The 27,153-nt window shown below is 45.9% G+C and overlaps 2 protein-coding genes across 11 annotated transcripts in view; both read left to right on the forward strand.

The window, feature by feature from the left end:
• Positions 1–557: 557 nt before the first annotated feature.
• LOC135243373 (metalloproteinase inhibitor 2-like) lies at positions 558–17,335 on the forward strand. The gene is made up of 5 exons (XM_064315155.1): positions 558–1,054; positions 14,473–14,573; positions 15,409–15,517; positions 15,943–16,067; positions 16,851–17,335. The coding sequence occupies exons 1-5, from the start codon at positions 925–927 to the stop codon at positions 17,046–17,048; spliced, it is 663 nt and encodes a 220-aa protein (XP_064171225.1). The 5' UTR covers positions 558–924; the 3' UTR covers positions 17,049–17,335.
• A 3,893-nt stretch (positions 17,336–21,228) lies between these two features.
• The window catches only part of usp36 (ubiquitin specific peptidase 36), a 29,192-nt gene continuing 23,267 nt past the window's right edge, over positions 21,229–27,153 (forward strand). For 8 of the 10 annotated variants that reach the window (XM_064315139.1, XM_064315137.1, XM_064315133.1 and 5 more), the window contains exon 1: positions 24,291–24,513. The gene's annotated coding sequence lies outside the window, so the exon portion shown is untranslated. Of the gene's footprint in view, positions 21,384–24,290; positions 24,514–27,153 lie in introns of those variants that run through there. The other 2 variants (XM_064315142.1, XM_064315143.1) reach the window with 2 other exon arrangements.

A 27,153-nucleotide genomic window follows, 5' to 3' on the forward strand; every position in this document is an offset into this window, starting at 1 on the left:
TAGTGTGTAGGAATCAAACCTGCAACATCGGGATTACAATCGTAGTCCCCAAATGGGCTGGTCGGTGGCCCCTGAGTCCTATGAGAATTTGGATGGAATTTCAGAAAGGGACACCGGGGATCTAATGCATTGCGCGTCTTACCACAGAGGGTAAAACGAGGGTCTGGGTCAAGTGTGCAAATAACACTCAAATATAAGAAATAACATAATACGTTATAAATGAAAGGTTTGCTTTCCACAAATACGAGTCACTCTTGTCAAAGCCACGGTGTTCGACAGCTATTTATTTTGAATAATTTTGGTAGGGTAAATTGTGTTGAGGGATCAATCGACGGACCGGACCGTGAGCGCCTGACCCAGGAATTATTTTATAGCCCATTTGGGCGGCTGACCCGAAACCGAAGAAAAGGCACCGGCCCAGTAGTCTACCTTGTAGACAAGAAATAGCCGTGGCAGACAGATGCGGAGCAGCGTAGCTCAGTGAACGGCAGGACCTTTCCCAATCGAGGGGGGGGGGGGGGAGGGGGGGGAAGGGGTGGAGTTCTGACATACAGCCATAAAAACGGAGACACATCTGAGCAAAGAGACAACAGACCCTGGAAAGGTTGTGGCAAAAAGGGCACCGGAGACTCCAAGGCTCAAACATTAGCGCAGGTCTAAATTCAAACCTATTTTCAAGGTCCGTTCTGCTGGATTTCCGAAATAGAATTTGCCAGACAGCTCGACTTCGCCAACTCACGCAGGAGCGCAGCAACTTCGATCTTTTTTTTTTTTTTTGCTCAGCGTTATTTTTTACAAAGCCACCGTGGCGTTATAGAGCAGAGGTTCGCCTTTCCGATCAAATCGCAATTATAGCTACATTAAAACGTGAATAGATTTTTAAAGAAGAACAGCAGCAACAACAAGAAGAGAAACAAGGCGAAAATGACTTGCATAGTTAGTAGGCTGTTTGCCACTGTGACGGTGTTGCTTCTGTGGCGGGTGGAGGAGATCGCAGAAGCATGCAGCTGCTCCCCTGTGCACCCACAGCAGGCTTTTTGCAATGCAGATGTTGGTAAGCAAAACCTCTACGTTTTCAAACAGTTGAGACCTTTTTGTTACATCGTTAAATGTTATCACAACGGTAAGTTGTATTACTATGTGGGCTATCATCTCAGATAGCTGCGTGTTTTCCAACATTCAGGAGCCTGAATGATTTCACATTTTGCATGCCGGAGACGAAACCACGAAATAAATGACACAAATTACATTTCAGGAGTAGAAACTGAAAAAAACGGAGAAAAAACTGCTTGGATATCAATAAGAACAGGTCTTTGCGGATAAGCCTATCTGTAGGCTAAATATCATACCTTACTAATCAGATAAATTAACAGGTAACGATAGCCTACAGCAAGCCTACAACAGTTTATTTATTCTTAGGAAAGGAGCATCACCGCTGCGTTGTAATGTTGCCATACAGAAATCGGCATGGCCCAACATTCTGCTAGCTGTATTAAAGCCACCTGTATGCAATATCATCGTAGAGGAAGAGGTTGTGGCGATGCTGTAGCCTGTTCGTCGTTTATTTACTCCAGAACACTACAGAACGGGGGAACGCGGTGTCAAAATATGAAAGACTGCCCGACAAAATTTCCGCTGTAGCAGTAGCCTACACATTTAGGCTACTGCTACATGTGAGGCGGTGATCTCTGTGCTATGTGTGTACGCTACTGCTAGTACTTCACGGCATCACGGATAAAGGCTATGACATGTTCTAGGAAGGCGCTTGGATGAGTCCCACTCTCTGTCGTAGCTACAGACTGTAGCTTGGAAGTCTACAGAAGACTCTAGAAAGTTTCCGAATCTATTTTCACACTGTCTCCGTTATCACAGAAGCCCAGCGCATACACATAGGACGTAGTGCGTTTACGGATATTAATTAATGTCATGAATTGCATAAATATTATTCGTGCATTTTTTTTTCATCTTGTATTTAGTAGGTGTTTTGTATTTTCTGGTCTTAGGAATGACTCTTTCGGGCCTGTGCTGCAGAGTGCACCAGTCAGTGGCAATGCCGTATCCAGCTGTAATTAGTTTGCATCCTAGTGGGCTGTTGTTGTTGCGAATTTCCCTCCCTCACGTGCTTCCTCATCCTTTCCTCACGTGCTCACTTTTAGATAAAATTTTATGAATGTTTGAAAAAAAGTGCTGAATGTGATATGTATTAATATTAGGATTATTGCATATTATTACATTTATATTAATATGACATGCATAGTATATATTCAAATGGTAATTGTGGTAATTATATATTAATATTTATATAGCTAATATAAATCACCCGTAAATGTTTTACCTAAGCATATTTAATAATAAGTTTGTTAGGATACAATGCATTTGGACCTGTTGCTCTACATAATCTGATTCAATCACACAACCACTTGACTTACTGAATGTGGTTCATTATTGTTAAGGCAAGATTTCATTTTGTGTGTGTATGTGTGTGCACGCATCCATACCACCCCTCCACATCATGCAGGAGGTAGAAGATGGCTGAGATTTGTTTATCAGTCTCATAGTCTGGCCCCGTAAAAATGTCCCAGTTTCTGGCTCTGCCCCCCTTCCTCTCCCTCCTTCCCTCTCTTTTGCAGCGTCAGGCAAACCCAACATCCTGTCGGTCTGTTTTCCTCTCTCTCTTGGTTTTCTTTCTTCTTTTTTTGGCCCTGAAGCACGGGTGTGGGACCCTGTCTCACTCCCTAGATACGCGCCCTCTTTAAAAATAGTTGGGTAGGGGGGGAACTTGTAATAGCTTTAAAATTCCTATCCTATGCCCCCCCCCCCCCCCCCCCCAGACAAAGTTAAATTAACTCACAGGGGAAGATTAGCATGAAGGCGTTCCTTCACGGACATTCTGCATTCTAGTTTAAAACCTCTTCTCTCCTCGCTGCACAGATGCTGGGAACTTGCAAGCGCTACCGGTCGGTTTTTACATGGTGAAGGGTTTCAGGTTTTTGTCCATCAGCAGTTGAGTTCAGTGAAAAAAGTGTGCAGGGGAATCTGAGGAGCTTAAAGGCAGGGGAAAGTTGGACAGTGAACAGTAAGTCTGTGTTCCTTCATCCCCCAGCATTTGAGAACTCTGAGCAAGATAGCCCCCATCTGATCAAGCCACATGCGTGCGACGTCTCTGCTGTTTTTTTATGGTTTATGACATCACAATAGCCATTTGGAAATCCTGAAGTTGGTTTGCTTGTCATCACATTGTGATGTCACAAACCATCCTTTCTGAGTAGAAGCCTTGTGAAAGTGGGCTTTGAACACTGGATTCATGGTCATTTCAGGTTCAAATCCCTGCTGGCTGAACAGACTGTACCCAGAGGCCATGAAAACCTCTGCCAGCATGAGCCATACAGCTGAGCCATAATCATTTTACAAGTTATGCATTTTTTACCATAAAACCCAAAATTCCAGCCATGAATTATCCATCATGGCATCAAGACCTGTATTACAGTTAAACATAGAAATGCTTTACAAAAGTCAGTCATAATACTTATTTGCCTGAATTAGTAATTAATTGAAGGCGAACCACTCCCTCTCAACCAACACCTATCTATCTATCTATCTATCTATCTATCTATCTATCTATCTATCTATCTATCTATCTATCTATCTATCTATCTATCTATCTATCTATCTATCTATCTATCTATCTATCTATCTATCTATCTATCTATCTATCTATCCTTAATTTCTCTCTCCACTCTTCCTTTCTCTTTCTTCACACTTCTGTACTTCTTTCTAACTCTGCTATCCTTTTCAGTTACTTTTCTCTCCTTTCTCTCAATTTCCCTCACTCTCTCTCACTATCTTCTATCCATCTTTCTCACTCTTCTGTCCCTTTCTCTCACTCTTCTGTCCTCTCTCTCTCTCTCTCTCTCTCGATCTCTGTTTTCCCTTTCTGTCTGTTCTTTGTGGCTCAGATCGCTAACTGAGTTCTGGAAGTCTGGTCAGCCCTCCAGCAGAAAGGTCTGAAGTATCGCAGGAATGCTGCGATGGGTCAGGCCCCGCCCTGTGTGGCTCCGCCCCCCTGTGCAGACTCCATTCAGCAGGACGGCGCTGAGTGGCCGAAGTTAATCCAGATGCTGACACAGCTGGAGCCGCACCTCTTGTTTTTTGGAACATATTTCCAGTGGGCCCATTGCTTGTCATTTAAAAAAAAAAAAACCTATTGTACTGAAGATTAAAGAGCTTGTTTTTCTGAGCTCAGCGATAAAGAGAATAGAGAAAGAAGAATGGGGGGAGGCTTTATAATAGAAATGAAGTGTTCATTAAACATGAATACTATTGAGGTTCGGAAATTTGACCTGTATCCTTGTCAACTTCACTGAGTAAATGTATTACAGATATATACAGTATTTTACCCTACATATTGATCTCTGCTAATCAACTGTATGATAATAACTATGTATATTTATATAAATGAAATTAATCGTATAGTAATATCCCAGATTTGTGAATACTTTTGAATATGGTCTCTATGACAGTGACAGTTGGGTGTTTTCCCTGTGTCTTCATTCAGTTTCATTCAGAGCTGGCAGTTTTTGGGAGAAGTCTTAACTGTGGGGGTGGATAATACAGTAAGCAGTGGGGAGTCTGTGGGCTGATTGAACAGGCAGGGGTCCCGCATGGCCCAGGAGCAGGGCTGGCCGTCGAAATCGCGAGAGAATTCTAAGGTGCGTTTCCCCTGTGAACGGGTGGCGGCGGCCTGTCTGTGGCTGGGTGGTACAGGAGCTGCGCCCGCCCCGGAGGTGTCCGGGTAGGCGTCCCCTAGTAGGGCACAGGGTGTCCCGCGTTGTGATCAGCGAGCATCCGGCTGTTTTCGGGGACAGTGGGTAAGAAGTGCGCTCACGAGAGCTCCGTCCCTCTTCCCGCCGTCTGATTCGCCCGCGACCGAGCGGCCACGTGAAAGCGCCTTCTCTTCTCGGTTTTGTTTACTAGGGGCTGCCGCTCCGAGCTCCGCGTCGTGTACAAACACATGCTAATGAGCGAGGCCAAACAGCCACGAGTTTGTTTCTCACAGATCCTGTAACATACTGCCCTGTTTGTTGGAAGGTTTTTTTTTTTTTTTCCATCTTCTTGTGTGTGCTGGATGGGCCTGCGGTCTGTACAGCAGTTTCCTCGTTAGGAGGTCACTCATCTCCCCCCTCTGTGCGTTTCCATAGCTCCGTGGTGTGTGTGTGTGTGTGTGTGTGTATGTGTATATGTGCTTTCTCTTTCAGGAGCCTAGAAAGTGGGGTTGCAGAGTATACAGTAGTTGTGCGTTCGTAATGAAATTAAGTCATCACTGATGACAAAAGAAGGCAAAATAGCGGTTTTTCCTTCACGTTGTTTTTTTTCTTTTCTTGGGGGGGTGGTGTGTCACGGTTTGTGTTCGTCCAACTGCCAAAAGGTGTGGCCATTGCTCAAACAAAGTTTGCACATAAAATTTGCACACTTTCTCAGCACGAGTTCCAGGATATGGTGTGTTGAAATCTGCATTGTGAAAAAAGCTCAGCAGGTTTTGGGTTCTGATTGGCTCAGCTGTTGTACCTGATCCTGATCCACAACATGTGCACCCTCTCTTTGTGCTGCTGTAATGTTTCAGAGCATTTCTTTTGACTGGGACATGTGCTCTGTGAATAAACATAAATGTTAAATAATTTAAAAATGGCAGCTATGCCCCTCTCCAGTAACGAGGCCCCGTCCATATCCTTGAAAGTACAGGGCCGAAATGCAGTGAAGGAAGTGGAAGGGGCTGAAGGTTTTCTCAAGTCTGGATTGAAACCATGTGTGTGTGTGCTGTACCCTGGCTCAGGCCTTCTGAGTCAGACTGTCTCTTTGAGGCCAGGACGATAATATCTTTAACATCCTGCCCCTGTTGTGTGTGTGTGTGTGGTTGGGTGTGTGTGTGTGTGTGTGTGTGTGTGTGGTTGGGTGTGTGTGTGTGTGTGTGTGTGTGTGTACGTGCACGTGCGTGTGTGTGTTTGTGTGTGTGTGTGTGTGTGTGTGTGCGTGTGGGGGTGTGTGTGTGTGTCGTGACTCAGCACAGACCTGCAGACACGGGTTGAGTGAATTGAACACCTGTCTCTCCATGTGAGGAGCATTTTGTAGGCTGGGTGTTGCAGGTACATACCTATGGCCTCTGGGACACTGTGCATTGAGGAAGAATTGGGGTTTGGGGGTTATTTTCACTGCTGCTTTGTTTTTGCAACTGAAGGCTGCACAACTTGTGCAGCTTTTGCTGACAGACTGCAGGAGCCTGATCATGGCGAGGCAAGGAGCTCCCTGCTTATTGAAACCCTCCCTCCCTGGCCAGTGCTGGCCAATCGGATGCCACCCTGCACTGCTGCAGGCCACAGTCAGGTTTCAGGTCCACACTTTGTGGCACTTGTCTCGAAACTGGGGAGTGTCTTAGCAGAACACACCCCTCCTTCATACTGAATATTTTCAGCAGCAGATCATCATCAACCCAAGACTGTTATGACTTTCTTCTTTGTCTGAACTCGTATTTTGACTGGTAGGGTTTAGACCACTGAACTGCATGAGAACTGGAATAGATTGTTCTTATCTGTGAGGTTAGGAACATTCAGTTGTAATAGATTTCAGGTGGCTGGTAGTCTACATTTCAGGTTTCACATGCAGCCAAGGGCATTGCAGTTGGACGGCTGTGTTGGCAGCAGTGTAATCGATCTTCATATTTAGCCATTTTCCTGTCTGATGCTCTTTTTGGAGGGTGACGTGCACCGCTCATTTAACGCTTCACACAGCAGGATGTTGCACTGAAGCAGATCAGCTTCTCTTGAAGGGGGACGACAGCTGTGCCCTTCCTGGGAATCGAACGTGCAGCCTCCTGGTCACCTGACCCCACATCCCTCTCCCTTCCCCTCCTGCACGGCTCGCTTGGACGTGCGCGCTTCTGGTCGCGCGTCGGTAGCGCTTTCCGGCGCTAGGTCGGACAAACAGCCTCCGTCTTACGGCATGGCGGGTAAAAGGGGGGGGGGGGGGGACTTGTGAAACGGCCTTTGTTTTTCAGGTCTGGGAGAGGAAGGCTGACTAAACGGCGCAGATTTCTGCCCAGAGACAGCGCTGCACGCAGGGGAAGCAGATGAGGCACTGAAGATAAACACCCCTCGTGGGTTAAGTGCAGCAGATGTGCTGGCAGAGGGACGGTGTCGGGGCGGCGGAGTGGACTGGGGCTCCTGGAGCAGACGCTGCCCCTGTGGGCCTGTTTATCACATCCAGCCATTTGCCAGCTTGAGGTTTTTTTTTTTTTTTTTTTTGGGGGTGGGGGGGGGGAGTGGAGTGGGGAGAAGGGGGCTGTGGTTTCTGTCTGGCATTTTCCTCCTGCAGGGTGAGAACAGGGTGAGGTGAAGCAGGGAGTGAGATAGGAGGCGGGGCTCTGAAGTGAAGGGGGTGGAGTTTTGGGCGGGGGCCGTGAAGCCGTGGGTTTGGGCTGGGTATGTGAGCCGACGCGGGCACAGTCGAGGGCGGGGCCTGTTTGCTCGAATGGCTGGAGTCGTGTCTTTGTGTGTGTCTGTAAAAAGGCAGTTGTTTTTTCCCATGTTCCTCCAGCATGAGGCCCCTTGCTGGGACACGGTTGTTTTGACTGCTGACGCGCTTGTGTGAGGAGACTCCACAATGCAGCTTTTTTTCGTTTGTTTTAATCGGTCCAGACGGGTACATCGTGAACCTGTTTTCATTCCTTTCCCGGTTTCGGCAGCACCTCGTAGCACACTGTAGAAATTCTCAGTCTCCTGTCGCCTTGACTGGAGTCCAGTTCTTATCAAGACTGGAACCGTTGCATGAGCAATGCCACCCTGGCTGTGTTGTTGGCGGCGGGGGGGTGTGTGTTATGACTTGTCTGCGAGTTGCTGTGTCACAAGGCAGGGCCTCGCATTTATGAGGTGTTCTGAGAAGCACCTTGAGATGGCACCGCGGGGACGTTATGTTGCGATTTAGTGATAGTTTTGACGTGCACTGTGTGTGCATGTGTGTGTGTGTGTGTGTTTGTGTGTGTTTGTGTGTGCTCTAAGAGTAAATCTTTTTCTGTAGCTAGTGTTGCTCGCAGTAAACTATTGAATTTGCGTAAATAATTATTCAGTTGCACTGCACAAGAGTGTCTGCTAAATAGGTGCAGTATAATTTAATTTGTATTCATGTACACTACACGGCCAGAAGTATGTGGACACCCAACATAAAATGATGGGCATGTGGACACAGTAAAATGTACACTGTTAATTCAACTCTAACAGTGTTCGTTCAACTCTTAACAGATAACATTTAGTCCCGCTCTGGAATGAGGGACCAAATGTAATCTGTTAATAGTTGAACTAACACTGTCAGAATTAAATTAACACTGGACCATAGGATTACATTTATACTCCAGTCTATACAAACACACATAATAATTATTTATTACGGTATATCAGTGGACCCGGGGTCTGCCATGTTTGCCACTGGCTGATTGCTGTAACTGTGACAGCTGAAAAGTGGACAGGTTCGAGCTGTCGCAATGCTTCCTGTCTCTGAGCTAACCTGAGCTCTCAACCCACCGTCGGCCGCCGGGGGGGGCGGGGGGGGGATGACGCATGCCAGCCTGACGGCCCGCTCCCCGCTCACTTCCTGTTTTTGGGGCGCAGGCCCGCCGAGAAACGCAGGCTGCTCGGGTGAACCGCGGCGACCGTCTGCACCGCCCGCCACGCAGCCGCACGTGTGTCTCAGCGTTAGTCAGGGCAGCACGGAGGGGATTTCCAGCGACTTGAGCTCCGAGCTGTGGAGCAGCTGTGACCTCTGACCTCTGACCTCTCCGCCCCCCGCCACTCCTTACGAGAGGGCGCGGGCCGTAGCTGAATAGCCTCCTCCTGTGTCTCTCCTGACAGGATGCTGGCATTAAAGCGTGTTTTGCAGTGCCAGAGCCTCAGACCCGCTCAGCACAGGAGACACCACTGTAGCTTTGGTCAGGGGGAGAATTGGGAGGCTGTGGGGCTCATGTGCAGGGTCCGGCCTGTCCCGTCTTGTACGGGACAAAGCCGAAGATGGACAAAGTGGTCACTGTGCGCGGGACGCCCACATCTCCTCTGGTCAGATGCCTCTGGGCATGCCGTCACTGCGAAGGATGGTTTCCGGGAGAAGATGAGCTGGATTGTTTTATTTTTGGGTGGGCGTCTTTGTGTTGTAGGGGGGGGGGGAGGAGGGCGCTGAATGACTGTTGTGTCTGACCGCTTCCCGTAAGGCTGGGGTCCGCTGGTCTACACCGCGCCGCCCCCCCCTGGGGGCTAAGTGCGTAACGTGCGCTGGCGAAATGGTGCTGTCAGGCCTCGCTTTTCCGAGAAGGCGGGGACGGCGCGCCCGCTTCTCACGCCCGCCCCGACCGCAGGGCGTGGCCGCACTCTTCTGTGGCGAGGGTGGCATTTTGGGTCGGGAATGCCAGCGCGGGGAACAGCACAGGCTGGACCGCTGGTACTACCATCTGTGGGTGTGAAAATTCCAAAGTCACTTTGCTCGGAAGGCCGGGATGGATGGTGGTTGGGGCGGGGGGGGGTTATAATTTTTTGCAGATTTTGATAAAAAATGATAGCTCATCATGCTAAATATTATATTTAAACTTATTCCATCCTGCCCATCCACAATGGACTTTCAAAATGAAGTTCGCTGTGTGGTCACTGCCAGTTTTGAACTACAGTACCTTTTTGATATTCAAATGTTTACATTCCCATTACCTAACAGGTCGATACCTGTTTCTGCAGCAAGGGTGTGTTTCTCCAAGGTGTGATGTGAGCTTCAGATGGGAGACATCTGGCGGCGAGGGGGGGGGGGTGTGTGAAATGAACACAGGGGGTGGGCAATGAAATTGTGAAATTTGAAAAGGCCCTGATGAAGTCAGAGGCTCACTGAGCTTTTCTTAAGAGTCGCAGAACTGAGAACTACAGGAGAGTGAATCTTGCGCTGTCACCAGGGAGTGCTTCTCGATGCGGGGAGCGATAGACGGAATGTGCGGGACCTGAGGACGTGGTGATTGGCTGACTGTGGGCCAGTGGGCCGGTGAGGAGACGCGGTGATTGGCCGATTGTGGGCCAGTGGGGAGATGCAGTCCCGTGAGTGGCCTGTTCTTCTCATCAGGTTACACATTCCTTATCAGGCCTGCTGGAAAGCATCTCGTGACCTGCCTGAAAAGCAGGGCCTTTGCCATATTGTTCGGGGGAAAGAGATTGCTCAAGCTCAGGAAAAAAGGGATTACCAACCCCATGCAGCCCAGTGAGTTCGACCGCTGACTGTCCGCCTTTTTACCGTCCCGCGCTCCAGCGCTCTGACGTTTACGGCTGTTATGTGCTCCCGCTTCACTCTGGAATGGATCGTTTGAAATGGAAACCTTTGAGAAATTCAGTAAAAGGGCTGTGTGTGTTTTTGTGTGTGTGTGAGAGAGAGATAGAGAGAGAGAGAGAGTTGTAGTGAATGCTGTGGAGCTGGCAGTGTGAGGAACCAGTGGTTTTTTTTTCTCCTGTCTGGGATTGGCCGTGCCATGCCATGCCATGCCATGCCATGTTGTGCCGTACCCGCGCACCAGGAGGCTGGGGGAGGGACAGGAGCCCTGCTGCTTGTCTGGGCTCTTTGTTCATTTTTAGAGCGGTAAACGCCCCGCCGTCGCATTTCTTCCATGCGTTAAGGAGAGGCCTAGCTTGCAGAAAAAAAAAACGTTCCCTGTGCGGTTGTGCATTTCAGTGCACGTGCCTTTTCCCCTGTGTTATGTCTGCTGGTACTATCCAGCTGCTCATATTTTCCAGGCATCTCGAGCCCCCTGCTGGCTATGCATGATGTCACGAGTGTAGCTCCGCCCACCAGAGCTTGCCCCCCCCCCCCACACACACACACACAACAACTTCACGCTCGCGCACACACACCAGTAACACGCATGCCACCGCAATTACCCTGTAGAGTCCATCGCTTTTGTGTCCCCCGTTTCTGTCCTATATTCGCTATCTGCTGCACTCTTTCTTTGTTCTCCCTTCCCGTTCTCACCCCCATTCGCCATCTCTCGCTCTCTCTCCTCCCCCTGGCTGTCTCCTCTCCCCCCTCGGTGTCCTGTAAAACCCGCTTTTTGACGGGCCGCGTGGTCGCTGGCACAGGGAGAGGACGCGCTGGCTGAGCTCCCGCCGTGCCGTTAGCCGCTAAAGCCAGCCGCTCCCCTGCCTGTGAGGCGGGCGGCAGCAGACAAAGCCGCCGCAAATGAGCTGGGCTGTGCTGGGGATCAGGAAAAGCAACGGAGCGCCAATCTGGAGGATAACTTTTACTGTGTGTGTGCGTGTGTGTGTGTGTGTGTGTGGTGTGTTGTTGTGTGTTTGTCGTGCAGTTGCTTGTGTTTTTGTGCTTGTGCATGTGTGTGTGTGATTTTGTGTGTGTGTGTGTTTTGTGGTTGTGCAGTTTGTGTGTGTGTGTGCTGGGTTTGTGTGTGTGGTGTGTTGTGTGTTGTTTATGTGTGTGTGTGTCTATGTTTCTTTGTGTGTGTGTGTGTGTGTGTGTTTGTGTGCATGTATGTGTGTGTGTGTGTGAGGGGGTGGCTTCGGTGGGGTGACAGTGTGTCACGCGCAGATAATGTCTGTTTTCATCGAGCTCCATCTGTTTGCCATTAACCCAGTCTTGGAGTGAGAGTGGGCTGGGGGGAGGGGTCGAGGTTTGGGCTGTGAGTACCAGCTGTGTGAATCAGACAGAGTCATGTGTTCAGGCAGGGTGTGGTGTTCCTCAAAGAGTACGAAGGTATCGCAGGCACTGGGTTGCACAGCGCTCAGTTGGGCCTGGGTTGCGGGGGGGGGGGCGCGGGGGGTTGGCGAGGTACTTCAACATTTTGGTTGCCAGGTAAAAATATGGCAACCTTTTTTAAGTTCCCAGAGGCACAGAAGGAAAATGGAAAGCTCGGCGTAAAGTATGATCTGTCCCAAAAGCTCCCTGGGAGCAGTGCTGCACGGAATCGCTGCTTTCTATATGATGTTGATTGGCTGGTGTACAGGGAGGAGCGTGAGCCATCCAGATCTTGTCTAATAGATCTGCGTGCCATTGATCTCAACAAGCTAAAAATGAATGCAAATAATATCTTATTCTTGTGCACACATAATCATTTTTCAAAAATGATCCTGCCCACAGTCTTGATTTGGCTGACACTGAAGGAGGGTGGGGGAGCCCGGATTTTTAACGAGGCAGTGCCGAGCCGTGCGTTTTTTGGACGATAGGCATGCCTTGCTCAGTGGCTTTTCCATAGTCAGGCCACCGGCCGCATGGAGCCAAAACCCTGTGCAAGTTCATGCCGAAAGCCTTGAATCATGGACCTCTGGCCTGTTTGCCTGTCCGCCTGTCCGCTGCTGGACGTCGGAGATTCCAACGCCACTCCGGACCCCTCCCGTACAGCACCTCCCGTACTTGGTGGGAACGTCACGCTCCCGTCGAAAACGACGGCTGCCTCAGTATTTTGCTAACAGACTACCTTTAATAAGGCTTGACCACAGTTGTGCCTTCATACACAAGCTGGTCTGGTTGAGGAGCACAGGGATTGGGAGGGGGGGGGGGGGTGGAAATATACAGGCTCGAGACACCAAGAAGTGACTGTGGAAAAACAGGAAACACAGCCATACGCTAGCGCACAAGGCGTTAGCGCACCCATGGAAATTGGTGTCATGACCGCATGTTGACCATGTGACTGTATGGGGGTGATGCTTAAATCCCTGGAGTGCTGATGAGTGACCATGAAGAGCAGCAGTGTAGGGGTCAGGGAAGTGGGAGCAGCACCTTTAGAAAAGGTGCTTGACCTGAATTCCAGTAGAAATCCACCTGCAGAAATGGATAGATGCGTAAATGTGTTATTATTATTATTATTTTTTTAAAAGGGAAAACTTTCAGATTTGATTACGTGGAACATGGTTGCGTGTGCGTGCGCGTCTGTGGACAGTGCTGAAGACGAAGCTCATGTGGGGCTGGTAGTATTTTCTGATTGCAGACGCAGCACTTTGTGTTCGCACTGAAAGAGGCTTCAGCTGAATTTGGCTCTGACTGAGGGATTTTTCCTCTCTCCCTTTCCCTCCTCTCTTGCTCTCCCTCTCTTCCCTTTTCTTTAGTCCTTGGCCAGTTCTTCTGAAATTCCCTGATTCAGGCTTTCTGAGAGAGAAAAAATGGCAGGAAAAGGAGGGGGGTGGGGGGGGGGGGGGTTGTGAGGTGACGGCGCCTCCGCCCTGCATAACCAAGGAGGAGCAGCAGCGGGAGGTAGCCGTACCTCCTGGGGGAGGTGTGGAGGTGGGGGCGAGCTACAGGAGACTGCTGACCTACCGACTTTTTCGACAGGGAGGGGCAGCTCCCACAATGCCCTGAGAAAGTGCAGCCAGAGGAGCTAATGGAACTCTTGCGTGATCTCTCGTTCATGAACACCTTGCACCTGAACAAACTGCAGACCTAGCACTCCATAACAGACCCACGCGCTTTGAGTTAACGCACAGGCCCACCCACTTTGAGTTAACATGGATACTGACAGACATGCTTTGAGTTAACATGGATACTGACAGACATGCTTTGAGTTAACATGGATACTGACAGACATGCTTTGAGTTAACATGGATACTGACAGACGTGCTTCGAGTTAACATGGATACTGACAGGCAGGCCCTGATTTAACATTGATACTGGTGGGCAGGCTTTGATTTAACATCAATACATACACACCAACTGGGTTTGAGTTTAGATTCATCCCAAACTGTCAAGGGAAAATGCAGTTACAGAAGCAGACTGTGAATAGAGACACACACGTGCACATACACACACACACACACGCACTGTGAATAGACATATACGTACGCATGGGCATGTGTGTGTATGTGTACGTACAAGTACACACACACACGCACACACTTACACACACAGAATGTGAATCAAGACCCAGACTGAAGACAGTCACTGACTCTGGATACAGAGACAGACCCACTCTGTCTGTAGTGGCACAAAACCAGACTGTGAACAGACGCAGCTAAAGAGCCATATGGTGTGAATTATGGGGGAGGGCAATATAGACCCAAACTGTGAATTATGCTGGAGAGAGCTGGTGGAAGGAGCCAGCTTGTTTTGCTGATACTGCACACAGTCAGCTGTAAGACCTGGCCTCATACTAATGTAGATTGATGTATCACATACACTAAGAAACCAGTGGGAGCCAGATTGATATAAGAACTGCTGTAGCTTAAGTTAGAGTTAGAGATAAAATATGGAGTCATGGATTGTGTATGAGAGCACAGGAAAATATTAAAGGAAACAGATTAATATTTCAGCAAGCTGAAAAGTGCCATATTGATCTGTGTGACCTTGTGACATCTTTGTCCGTCAATGCATTGGTCTGTTATTGGAAACTGATGAATCAATGTCTGTGTGGCTCTTGTGATTGGCCTGGATGTAGAGACTGATTGTGGGCATGTCTGTTTCTCCCATCAGTCATCAGGGCCAAGATGGTTGGAAGGAAAGAGGTGGATTCTGGGAACGACATCTACGGCAATCCCATCAAGAGAATCCAGTATGACATCAAACAGATCAAGGTAAAATGCCCAAAAATCTCTTTTACTCACTCACACACTCAACGCCAGGATTGATTGACTAAATGATTGGTTGATTGATTGATCGATTGATTGGACACAGTGGCACCGAACTATAACACTGTAAATTCCACGTTTTGGAAGTTTGACTATGTTTTTTAATGTTAGAGCTTTTTTAGTGTTACTTTTGCCTGTTGCCTGTCTACTGATTAGCTGCTTATTGATTGCTGTTACCTGCTATGTGTTTCTATATGATGACTGTGTTATTGTATTGATATAACTGTGTGTGTGTGTCTGTGTGGGTCAGCGTAGTTTTGTTTTCATATATGCTCATGTGATTATTTATTTCTTGTACTTTTACCCTCTTCTGCTCGCCCTCAAGAGGCTTTTTGTCAGACTGTCATTGTAAATTTGAATCTGTTCTTAACTGGCCTGCCTGGCAAAGTAAAGATGAAATACATTTTTTTTAAAATAAAAAGAATGAGTAGATGGCATTAAACTCTATAGAGCCAGCTGGAACAAAGGAGTCTAAGCAAGGCGTCAGTCTTCAGGAAGACTCTTATGAATAAGTCTGCCTGTCCTTATAAGAGGGGCAGTAGCTTACCTGCTTACCTTTCCTGTATCCTTACCCCAGGTATTAGAACATTGGGGCACAGAGAGATGGAACTGATACAGGATCAGCTGTCTGTGTCCAGACCTCTCCACAGCTATTACAGTACCGAGGGAGAGAGGCATTAAACTGATCCAGGATCAGCACACTGTGTTCTATCTATGTTCTATATCATGTTGTCATGCTGCTGTGATTGTGACCTGTGCATTTTTCTGCCCTCTTTGCCAGATGTTCAAAGGCCCAGACCGGGACATTGAGGTCATCTTTACCGCCCCCTCCTCAGCAGTGTGCGGGGTCACCATGGACACCAATGGAAAGAAGGAGTATCTCATCACAGGTAAGGCTTAAATTTCACCAGGAGCACCTTATCAAAGGCCCGGCCAACACTGTGTCCATAGTAACACCACTGCACTTCCTCTATCACTGGTGATGGGAGACCGAGGGTTTGTGAAGTGGTAATGTCTGGCTACTCATTCGGATTATTAACAGTCATTGTAACTTTGTTTTGTTCAATGCCAGGTCCCCATTTTGATCTCATTGGGGTCTTTCTGGTTAAATACAGGGTGAATAGGCTAAATTGCAGTATGATGTCAGTCACTCCCCCTTTGGGGCTGGCCATGCTGTAGCCAAGGAGACGGGCGAGGCCCTCCAGCAGCAGTTGCCGTGGCGTTTCCGTTTGTCCTCGCCCAAGCGCATTTGACCTGAAACCCCCGCCCCTGCCTAACCCCACACCACTCACTTCTGTCCCGCCCCGCCTCGCAGGCAAGACGGAGGCCGATGGGTCCATGCACGTGACCCTGTGTGATTTCATCACCCCGTGGGAGACCATGAGCCCCACGCAGAAGAAGAGCCTGAGCCAGCGATACCAAATGGGCTGCGACTGCAAGGTGAGGCCGACCCGGGAGGTCATGGGCTTTAACCCTACCCCGTCCCTGGGGAATCCTAACAAATGCAATGCCTCAGTAAACTGGGAAATGGCAGTGTAAAGTCTCCAGAGGTTCTCTAAAAAAATAATCAGTGGCTTACGTTTACTTTAATTTTCTGCGCAGTGAAATGTTCAGTGTTAAATCAACTCTTACAGAGTACATATGGTCCTACTCTGTTCCCTAATGGACTTGTATGTATTCCGTCAGAGTTGAATTAACACTGTACATGTTACTGTGTGGAAAGGATCTAACCCAGTGAGGGAGTGTTTGTAGACAAGAAGCACACAGGATGTTCATGGCCATTATTTATAGATGGTTGATATGGTCATCTGAACACTTCCTGGGTGTGAGTTCCTCACAGAATCTCTCTCTGTGGGGCACACTGGTAATGAGTCTCTGACATGTCCTCTCTGCCACACCCCTCCTGCACCCTGCCTTTCTGCCTGTTCATATCCGTGTGCATCTCTCTGCCCATCCCCCTCTCCCTCCATCCCTACCCATCACTTTCTCAACTTCTTGCCTATCCCTCTTTCTCTACTTCCTGTATATCTCTCTTTCTTCCCTGCTGTCTTTCCTCTTTATTTCCCTGGCTTTCCCTCCATCTTGCTTTCTCTCACTCACTCTTTCCTGTGTGCTCATCCCTCTTTCTCCTCATTTCTATTTCCCTTGTTGCCAACCTCTCCCTCCTTGGCTCTCTCTCACCCTCCCTCCCCGCCTCTCTTTCTCCCTCTTTCACATCCCCAGATCACTCGATGTCCCTCCATCCCATGCACGATCAATAGCCCGGAGGAGTGCTTGTGGACAGACTGGGTAATGGAGAAGAGCATCAGTGGTCGCCAGGCCAACCACTACGCCTGCATCAAGAGGAGCGATGGCTCCTGCGCCTGGTACCGTGGGGTCGCACCGCCCAAGAAAGAGTTCATGGACATTGAGGACCCCTAATCCTGTCCAGCTGCCCACTGCAGAGCCCGCATAGAAATGCCTGTATTAATAGAATAAATAAAAATAAAAAACAAGCAGACAAACACAAAAAGAATAATGTTATGATAAAAAAACACAATTAAAGTAACCGTTGATATGGACATAGAACATGCAACACAAATAGACTGGGTGAGTGATGATGTCACTTCCTGGAATAGGCTGGCAGCAGGAAACATTGTCAACGCTGTGAATAGAGCACTTTCTGCCCCAAAAAGCTCTTAACCTTCTTCTTTTTTTTTTTTTTTTTTTTTTAAAAGAAAGAAAAATAAGCACATTAAAATTTCCTGGTAAACATCTGTCTTGTAGTTTCCTGGTAAACATCTGTCTTGTAGTTCATTTTCAGTCACAGTCCAAAGCGAAGGGGTTGTCAGACCTCTCTGAAGCCTAAATAAAAGGTAAATTCAGAGTATTTCCCATTGCTCATAACCATGCTATAACAATTGGCAAGGCAGGCCTTCCCAAGCCATTTTGTCACGTCTTTTGTGAATGAGTAAAGAAGTGAAGGGTGAGCAACAAGGGGAAAATCTGAAGCCAAAGCTGAAAGGATGCCTCTGTTTAGACCTGTCCTGTGGTTATAAACCCGATAGGAAACGCCCTGAGCATTTTGTTGTGAACAGTAGACCAATTAGTAATGTCGTAATCCATGTGAGACGTAAAGTAGACAGGAATTTTGAAGCACCGAAATGAATGTCGAAAAGGATGAGTGTTGGACTATGAATGGACTATGAGCCAGACATGAGGAAGATAGACACATGATCTTTCTTTAAAATACATAAGGGACCTGAATTTGTTTTTGATTTGTAATTGACAATGTTCCCTTGTTTCATTAAGGATCATCTGCCAACAGATTGCTTTATCATTTTAATTGTGCCCAATATTGTATCATTGTAATGCCCCTGAGAATGTCACATTGTATCATTATAGCAAGAAAGAATATACACAAAATCCCAACTAGTTTTAACTGACAGTACTTAGCTATAACTTAAGTTGTAGAGTGTGAAAAATTCTCTCAGATGCAATGGGGTGATTTTTTCATTTAAAATGGCATGCTACCGAAACAGAAGACGGGATAATTCTCTAATAAAGGTCATTTCTCTGCATCCGACTGCTTGTAGCTCATCAGATGAATGAGTCAGTAGATTTGTGGTGACCCTTGGGAATGCGACCAACTCTACAGCTGCCTAATCAAAATGTAAACAGAAATAACAAGGAATATGGTTAGGAGCCCCTTGTTAGTTCTTAGTGTTTTCTGTCACAGTACTATCATTGCTGATATGGCTGTTACTTAAATTATACAGACACTTTCTGAAAACATAGTCAAAAAACGGCTTAATCTTAGATATCCACTGATGCCCAAACCTTAAGAGTGCCAAATTCATATCGCTGTTCTCCAGCGTGTGAAAGCTGCTGTCACTGTGAGGACAAGTAACCAGAATAAAAAGAAGGTAATCGGCATTTTGGTGATGGGTCTGACCTTTAGCCTTTCTGAGTCCCGTTTGTGACGTCTCACTTGTCCAGTCTATGATGTTTCCATGGAGAAATGGAGACCATTTCCTGTGGTCACTGTTTCCTTCCTAATTGATTAATAATATTGGTTAGATCTAGACTTGTACTCCCCCTGAAAAAGAAACATCCAAAACAGGAGAGGACTGAGTCCTCTCTTTGCTTCATATTTTTTTGGTTTTGTAGCTTCTTCTTTATAGTACTTGATATAACTTTCCATTGGTTTTCTATCCTGATTGTATTTTGTATTGCCATTGCTATAAGGTGTGTATACTGTTTTTTTCCCATTGTATTTTGTTTTTTTTTCTTCAAAATCTTTTTTTTTTGTGTTATCCCCAGTTGAGGGTTTAGAGATTGCTAGGTGTTAGGTGAGACATAACACTTACAGTCCCCTTGAGAGGTGGAGTTTACATAATTATTTGAACTGCCGTAATTTTCAGACAAAGGCCATGTCTGAATCAGCGCAGTGCCTACTATTGAGTATGCCAGTTGAATACAAGTTGTATATAACTTGTATACTCAATAGTAGGCAAGTGTGCTGATTTGGAAACAGCCATAATCAGGGGAAAGATTCCAGTTCCTGGAGGGTTAGTGCTCATGCAGTATTCCTTTCCACAATTTTCCTGTGACTTAATTAGTTAATTAGTACTATATTTACATCACCAAATTCCCCTAAAATATGTTGCACTAAAATGTATGTTGTGTATAGGGCACATATATAACCTAGATGCAATTAATTTTTTTCAAAAATTGAAAAGAAAATATTTTGTAAATTTGATTGGGCCTAATTAAGTATTTAAGAGCACAGATGATAAAAATGCCCATAGCACACCTCTGCTTGTAAACACTGCAACCAAAAATAAACTCTTTACAATCAAAGTATTGACCGAGTTTGGATAACACAGACACTGGTACGGTACTAACTATGCGTCTTATTAATTTCCTTAATGAACCAAAAAATTGGTGGAGCTACAGTATAATGTGCTTCCAATGTCTCATTGCTTGGAACCTACCGTAGTGTTTTGCTATTGTCCTGTGAGTGGTATGTAGGAGTCTGCGATTGATATCACTTGGATGGTGGAAAAGCATCACTCTCACATCATTAGCATCTGTATTTTACAAATGTGTATATATGGCTTGTTTTGCTTGGTGGTGGACAGTGGATGGTGGGAGGTTGAATGTGTGGGCACAGGGGTGTGCAGTGGCTGGCAGAGGCCCAGGTGCTAGAAGCCAGATCTCCCAACGATGCGTGTGCCTGAGCTAGGTCATGTGACAGTTCACATCACTCCCTCCATGGGGTGAAAGGGATTGTGGGACTGGTTTGTCCTGTCACTGCAACCCAATTTGACACCACTATAGGAACTATAGGACACCCCCCCCCCCCCCAACAGGCATACTAAAATTCAACTCCTGAGAGGCCAAAGTTACACTGACCAGCAGAATCTGTGCAATGGGTTGTGCTACAGATAATGGATGCTTTCAATTAACTCAGCAAAGTTTGGTCATCAAGAGTTGTGAAAATTTCTTCCCTTCTATAAACAATTGAGAGCTAACAGCTGAGATTGAGCAGGCTAGCAGTGCATCTCCTGCTCCTCATGGCTGAATAGTGAAATGCATCTAAATGTGCCCTGTTAGTGACTCTGTAGAGGAAACAGTCTCAACCACCCCCCACCCCACCCCCATGTATGCTTTTTGAATCTTACTCTCTTCCAAATGAAACGCATCTTTTTTTAGAGCTAATGAAATGTTAAAAACTATAGAAAAACAATCAAATGAAACGTTTACATGTTTTCGTACTCTTCATGCTCTTGCAAGAATTATATATATTGGAAAATGCAAATGTAATTTAAAAATGGGTAAATCCGTGTTTTTATTTTATATGCCATTTTCTTGTATACTATGTTTTTTAGTGTTTTTTTATTAGTCTTTGTCTCTCAAGCGTTTTGAGTAGTGTGTGAGACTTGTGCTGGAACCACATGAGACTAGCTGTGTAGTGAGATCCAGACTATGCATGTCTTTAATGTTTTGTATAATTAATATGTGGATGTTCAGTCAATTGACGAAATATACAGTATTACCAAATAAAAATTTAGAGTAACACACACTGTTTGGTCTGTTTACCTAACGCCGTTTCTCATAAATCGTTATGTACACAATAGTAATGAAATATGTAGAAACATATCTGCATAATCTTACAAATCTGTCTCCACACACTGCTTTCCTAAAGCAGTTGCATGTTTACAGGCCTCCTCTTCGACTTTGCGTGCAGATGTTCCGGTGCCACAAGGAGGAATCAGTAATGTGGTCTCGAAAATCCGTCGGTCCAAAAAGAGCATTTGTCGTTCTGATAGAGACGCCTAGTGGCATTGATATGAACTGCATATTTGATTTCGGAAATCCGTGCACGACCATAAAAGTAAACAAATGCTTTGTCGCAGCTGATTATAACACTTAATTACATCGCGGGGTTTGTCTCGCTTCATTGATGGTTAATATGAATTGGGATGGCAGGTATGCCATCCCGCCAATTACTTTATGTAGTATGGATGACTTTTCTCGTTTAATAGCGGCCTGAAGACTGACCCCGTGACTCTGCACACGTGCTGCATGTACACGTGGTCAGTCTGTGCGTTTCCTGATCCTCGGACGGTGGCTCGCAGGGCAAGATTGTTGAGCGGAGAGGTCGTTTGTGTCCATTCTGTTGTAGCTCCCTCGTAACGTTAATTAAACTTGTGCGGACGTTATGTTTTAACAGAACCCCACAAGTCCCTGTGTAACTACCTACGCTTTTAGGTAAGACTGACAAATTAGCCATTTTCACCAACAATTATAGAATTAAAAATAGGCTATTTTGGCACTTGTAAGCCAGACTGATTGTTGTAACTCTTTTTTTGTTTGCAAACTTTTATGGATGCGTTTAAATGCTCGACATAATTGTTCGCTCGTTTACGTAGCTACGATGTTGTAGCAATAAACCGTCTCTGTAGCTAATGACGTCACTGCGATTTCAAAAGAATAGATACAGTAGCCAGCGAACAAACTCTACCTACCCGCTTGCTTAGATAGGGAGCCAAACAAACACATCACATTTGTTAGATGTTGTATCCCATATCTTTAAACCTATATTAGGACTGCAGCTATTGTGACAATGTATGCGTAGAACATAAGCAAAATGTTTTATCATAACAGATACGCAGAACAGTTGATCCTAGAGCGATGTTGTTAGCTAAAACATCCGATGAATGTGGAAGACGCCATAATTAAAGTGCAACACTGGTTGGAATGTTATATGTTAAACTGTTTAATGGATTTGAATGAATAACACGTTTCTTAAATGACAGCCTTGGTAGTGTAATATATGCCTGCTTGCCTGCCCTCGGTGCACTAACCGCCGTGGCTGCCGCTCCGTGTCCGTCCTTGTGGATGCTACATCTCCATACATTTAAGGTTTGTTGCAGTGTTTTCTTAATGTGGTGTAGCGCGCGTGCATCGTGTATTGTGCGCCTACAGGATTACAAATCCGCAGTGAATCTGGGGTAGTAAGGCACGTGATTTATTCCAGCAAAATACATCCGATTCCCCAGGCAACCATATTAGCGGCACCGTTAGAAATGGCATTGTTGTAACAGTCCAATTTGACAAACATCAGAAAACGCCCCAATGTTTTAGTAGTAAACAGAAGATACAGCAGCGGCAATATCCAGAAGTTCAAATGCTGGGAAAAGCACAGTGGCCTCATTCATTTACATTTACATTACATTTATTTGGCAAACGCTTTCATGCAAAGCGACATACTGTAAGTGCATACCGAAGGTCATTGGAACAACTACAAACACACAGATCAGATAAGGTACGATACTCATTATGTAACAGTTATTCATAGCCATGAACACATGAAGTCCAGTTCTCACAGTAAGCATAGGCTGGTCAGAGACTAATGTTAAGTCAAACTAGGAGGCATGACAACAAGCTACAACATCAAGACAACGATACAAGTGCAATATAACTGCTGGTTGGAGGCACATCTAACATGAAAGTGGTACAGGAGGTACATGTGTAACATGAAAGTGCTACAGGAACAAAGTTGAAGGATACAAGTGATTAGAGTGATCCTAGATTGGGAGTGCCCTGCGGAGTGGTGATAGATAGTCCAGGTATAGTCTGAAGAGATGCCTCTTCAGACTACAGCGGAAGATGGGCAGGGCAATGAGTGAGTGGTTCATAGAGACGGAGTTTGTGCCACCACTGGGGAGCTAGGGTGGAGGAGCTCCATGGTAGGGACGGGCAAGAATCATTCACCCAGATGGCAGGGGGTGCAAGTCGCCCTGTTGCAGCAGAGTGGACTGGTCGAGCAGGCATGTAGGATTGAACCATGTCCTGTAAGTAGGCGGGAGCTGTCCTGTTGGCAGCAGTGAAGGCGACGGTCAGGACCTGACCCTGGCAGTGACCAGTAGCCAGTGGAGTGACCTCAACAGGGGAGTGACTCGAGAGAACTTAAGAAGGTTGAAGACAAGTCGGGCAGCAGCTTTCTAAATCATCTTTAGTGGCCGTATGGCACAGGCTGGCAGGCTTGCAAGGAGGGGGTTGCAGCGATCAAGACGGGAGGTCACCATACCCTGGACAAGTAGCTGGGGGGAGTACGTGGTCAGGTATAGTCAAATCCTCCTGGTGTTGTACAGGAGGAATCTGCAGGACCGTGATGTTGCCTTGATGTGCTCCTTGGGGTCTAACTGGTCATCCAGGACCAGCCCCAGGCTCTTTGCAAAGTGAGAGGCAGTCACTGTGGTGCCATCAACAGTGACTGAGAGCTCCTGTAGTAGGGAGGTTGATGAACAGCAGCTCAGTCTTGTTGAGGTTGAGTTTCAGATGATGCCTGGCCATCCAAGTTGAGATGTCTGCCAGGCAGGAAAATATTCTCTCATTAACCTGTAAGGCAGAGGGAGGGAAAGAGAAGAAGAGTTGTGTATCGTCTGCGTAACACTGATAAGAGAAGAGGTGTAGATTAATGACTGAACCGAGAGATGTGGTGTATATAGACAACAGCAAAGGCCCCAGTACAGATCCCTGTGAGACTCCTGTAACAAGGGGGTGAGGTGCAGAGACAGACCCCATCCAGGTGATCTGGTAGGACCTATCTGCAAGATAAACAAAATGTGTATCTTGCAGATTGGTCCTACCATTTTGAGCTGTTTCTTGACAGTTTCAAGTGTAGCTGGGTTGCAGTTTTTCCCAGAGGGCAAGGATTGACACTGAGACCAGTTGTACACTTTGTGTCCGCATGCCCTGATATGAAAAACAACCAGCTGTATTTAAACGAATAGTATGAAAACAAAATATGCTCTGTTTAACTCATTTTGGATAAGGATGTGTGCAAAGTGAAAAAATAATGTAATGTGATTTAAGCAAATCTAAAGAATAATTCTGAAACCATGATAAGGAATTTATCAGTACAGTACAGTCTTGCTTATCACTATCACTCAAGCTTATTACATAAGAAGGGATATAGTTCTGCCAATGTGTTGACTGGCTTAATTGTCTATGAAATAGCCTTAAATACTGCTAATATCACAGGCCTTTGAAAAAAGGTGTGCTGGCTGTAACCCGATTATAGCCAGGACAAGACTGACAGGGTGTAGAATCACTAAAGACTCGTAAACAATCTAGTTTAAAATGGATTCCTCAGGAAAGTTGCCAGCGTACCCGCCTCCTGTCCCTTCGGACTGGATGGAAGTGCCACGACTTAAAGGAGTCATTTTCTACCTACCTGCCATATTATAGGCGTACAGCACTGTCAGTTATCTTTGCTCCGCCCTCTCACATTGCAGCATGGAGGATAGAATGTAACAAAATCCAGGTAGCAACTGTAGCAAGGCAAGAGGTGGTGTTCAATTTAAGAGGACATCGTGCTTGGAAGATAAGAAAGGTAAAGACTGAATTTGTTAGGCTATAGTTACTTACATGTTGATACTGTCGAGAAGTGATGCTATGTTACAACGTTTTTCTTTATTTTTGTCGGGCGGATAGGGTGGGGGAATACACATTGCTGCATGAGGAGCGAGCTAGCTGTTCCCTCTGTCGTAGCGACCGAGCAATGATAGCTACCTGCTCAACAGTACGGACCAATCGGATTCTATAGCTGCGTACATTAATGTTAAATTATGACTGATGCTAAAGTTACGGTTTGATTAAAATGTTCGTGATCTCGCTGCGTTGCTCTTTTAAAACTACCAATTGTATATGTATCCTAGCTTGCAAGCTAGCTGGCTAGCCGTCTGACCACATTGTGGTTCTGTAGCTAGCGTGGTGACATGGTGGTTCTTTTCACTGTTGAGGACAGTTCGCAAATCGACCAGAATACGTAGTTATGTATGGTGCTGTAACGTTAGGTAGGCTACTAACATTAATTTGTTGTCATTTAACCAACTACGTAGCAAGTTAATGAGTAGGATTGGCTGTTTGAAAATATCTTGCTAACTCGGCTTGTTAGAAATAAAGATCTAAGGTCTTATCAGTATGAGATTTCTACGACAAGCTAGCGGGGGTCAGTTCGAGAGTGTAGCTATGTGCTTGTTAAGGCTCGACTAAGTCGTGGTCACAATGTCGTTTGAATGCAATCGAATTCTCCGGAAAATCGACAATTTTATGGCTTTCGTAATCGCTATAACTAGCGAGCTAACTGTCGTCAAACTACTGGTCTATCTAGCTAAGCGAACGTTTTACTATTTCATTTTGGACTCGGGGGTGATCACCTTGTGTGGTTTGTAAAATATTCGACCCGTGTCGTTTTCAGAGCGCCAAGTTAGCAAAAAACCAGTTAGACTAAGTCAGCTCGTCACTAATTTAGCCAGTGTAACTTGCTACATGTGTTGTGCAGCCAGCGACCATCGTTACACGTGAACATGGTGTTTCACTCGCTGAAGTCGTGTTTCTGGGTAACTGGTTTGCCGTTTTTCGCTTTCACGTCCGACACTAGCTGGTCCGACACTAGCGCCTGACTGCGTAGCTACTACAGTGGGATATGGTTGTAGCATTTAGGTTTTGGTTTTCCTTTGTACATTTTAACGTAGGTAGGCTATAACGTTGCATGCATACATATTGAAATTGAAGTGTTTATATGAGGCAGTCCACACCAAGTGCATTGTGTCCTCAATTTTTTTTTTTAGTTTTGTCATCACTTAAGACGGAATTAGCTGCTTTAACAGTTAGTGTTAATTTTTCCCTAATTTATTTTTATTTATTTATTTTTAGCTGAATAAATACCCGTTTTAACACTTGCTTAATTAAGTGACAACAGAGATGAAGCTGTTGATATCTGGCAAGAGCATAATATGTTTCTGTGATAACCTGATATTTGGTTAAACTTAGTGAGCGTATTGATAGGACTGTAGGGCGTCTAACTAAAGCTTGCCTTCAGCCCATTTGGAAAGCGTGCAGGTTTATCTGTCCCATAGCTTAATGTAATGTTGCCCTTTAATTTGTGTAAGAGAGTAATTTCAGTGGAATTGCAGAAGGTGAATGATGCAGGACAATGTAAGTTGACGATTAGCATCCTCCATAAAAAAGATTGTTCGTTCATTTCCACTTTGATTTTTATCGCATGGCCTCTTTTTGTCAGATTTTTCTCTTTGATTTCTTCTGGTGCCCAGCGGTTTCCAGGTCATCCATATGGCTTGGTTGTAATTAAACATGGTCCAGGGAGGCATTGTAGCAGAATGGTGCATGTACAATGCTGTCTTCCATCAAAGTTCTTAGGTAATTAGGTTGGTGAGGTCTAGCCTATATTAATTGCATCCATATCTGTATTTGACATCTGTTGATTTTTTCTTAAAGGTAAATGCGCAGTGTTTAAGGCCATGTTTGTAAGTATGCTTATAGGTGATAAAAGGTGTAGCTAATGATAATTATTTTATAATGTTTATTATTTGGCCCCCCATCAACACAGTGTTTAACTTATTTAGAATTATGTATTTAGTAAGAACAAAAGACTAAATTTTAGGCCAAGCCATGGTTCTACTTAAAAAAAAAAAAAAAAAAAAAGCTTGTAGGTGCATGAGTGAAAGTTGATGAAAGTTTCGATATGAGCTGCCGCCTGAATGCTACCACAAAATGGTGCTTCAAAAATGTTCACGGTAGATCATCCTTTTTCTGTGTGTAAGCAGGCCTAACTTTGACGCTGCATTGCACTGTGTTCAGTTAACAGCGTATTCAGTCTTAATCGTTTGTGAGCACAGCTGGTACGTAAAGGAGAGTGTCAAATGGGGCCGTCCTGGGTGGGGGTGGGGATGGGGGTGCGGCGGGGGTGTTGGAAACTGCTGGGTGACGTCGTGTGAGAACGCTGAAGATGCAGTGAGTGCACTTCGGCGCTGGAACATGGTTTTCACGCGTGACGTGTCGCGTCCCCAGGTCATTTTAGTAGAATCGTTCATACTGCCGCGCTGTGATGAATCGCGCGGTCGCGTGGTTTAGCCAAAAGCTGAGCAACGAAACCGAGTGATTTAAAGGCAAACTATGCAGGGGTTTTTTACTTGGAAAATATCATAAAATAACCATGCTAAGACATATC

The sequence above is a fragment of the Anguilla rostrata genome, chromosome 17 (genome assembly GCF_018555375.3).
Source record: "Anguilla rostrata isolate EN2019 chromosome 17, ASM1855537v3, whole genome shotgun sequence".
NCBI classification, from domain to species: domain Eukaryota; kingdom Metazoa; phylum Chordata; class Actinopteri; order Anguilliformes; family Anguillidae; genus Anguilla; species Anguilla rostrata.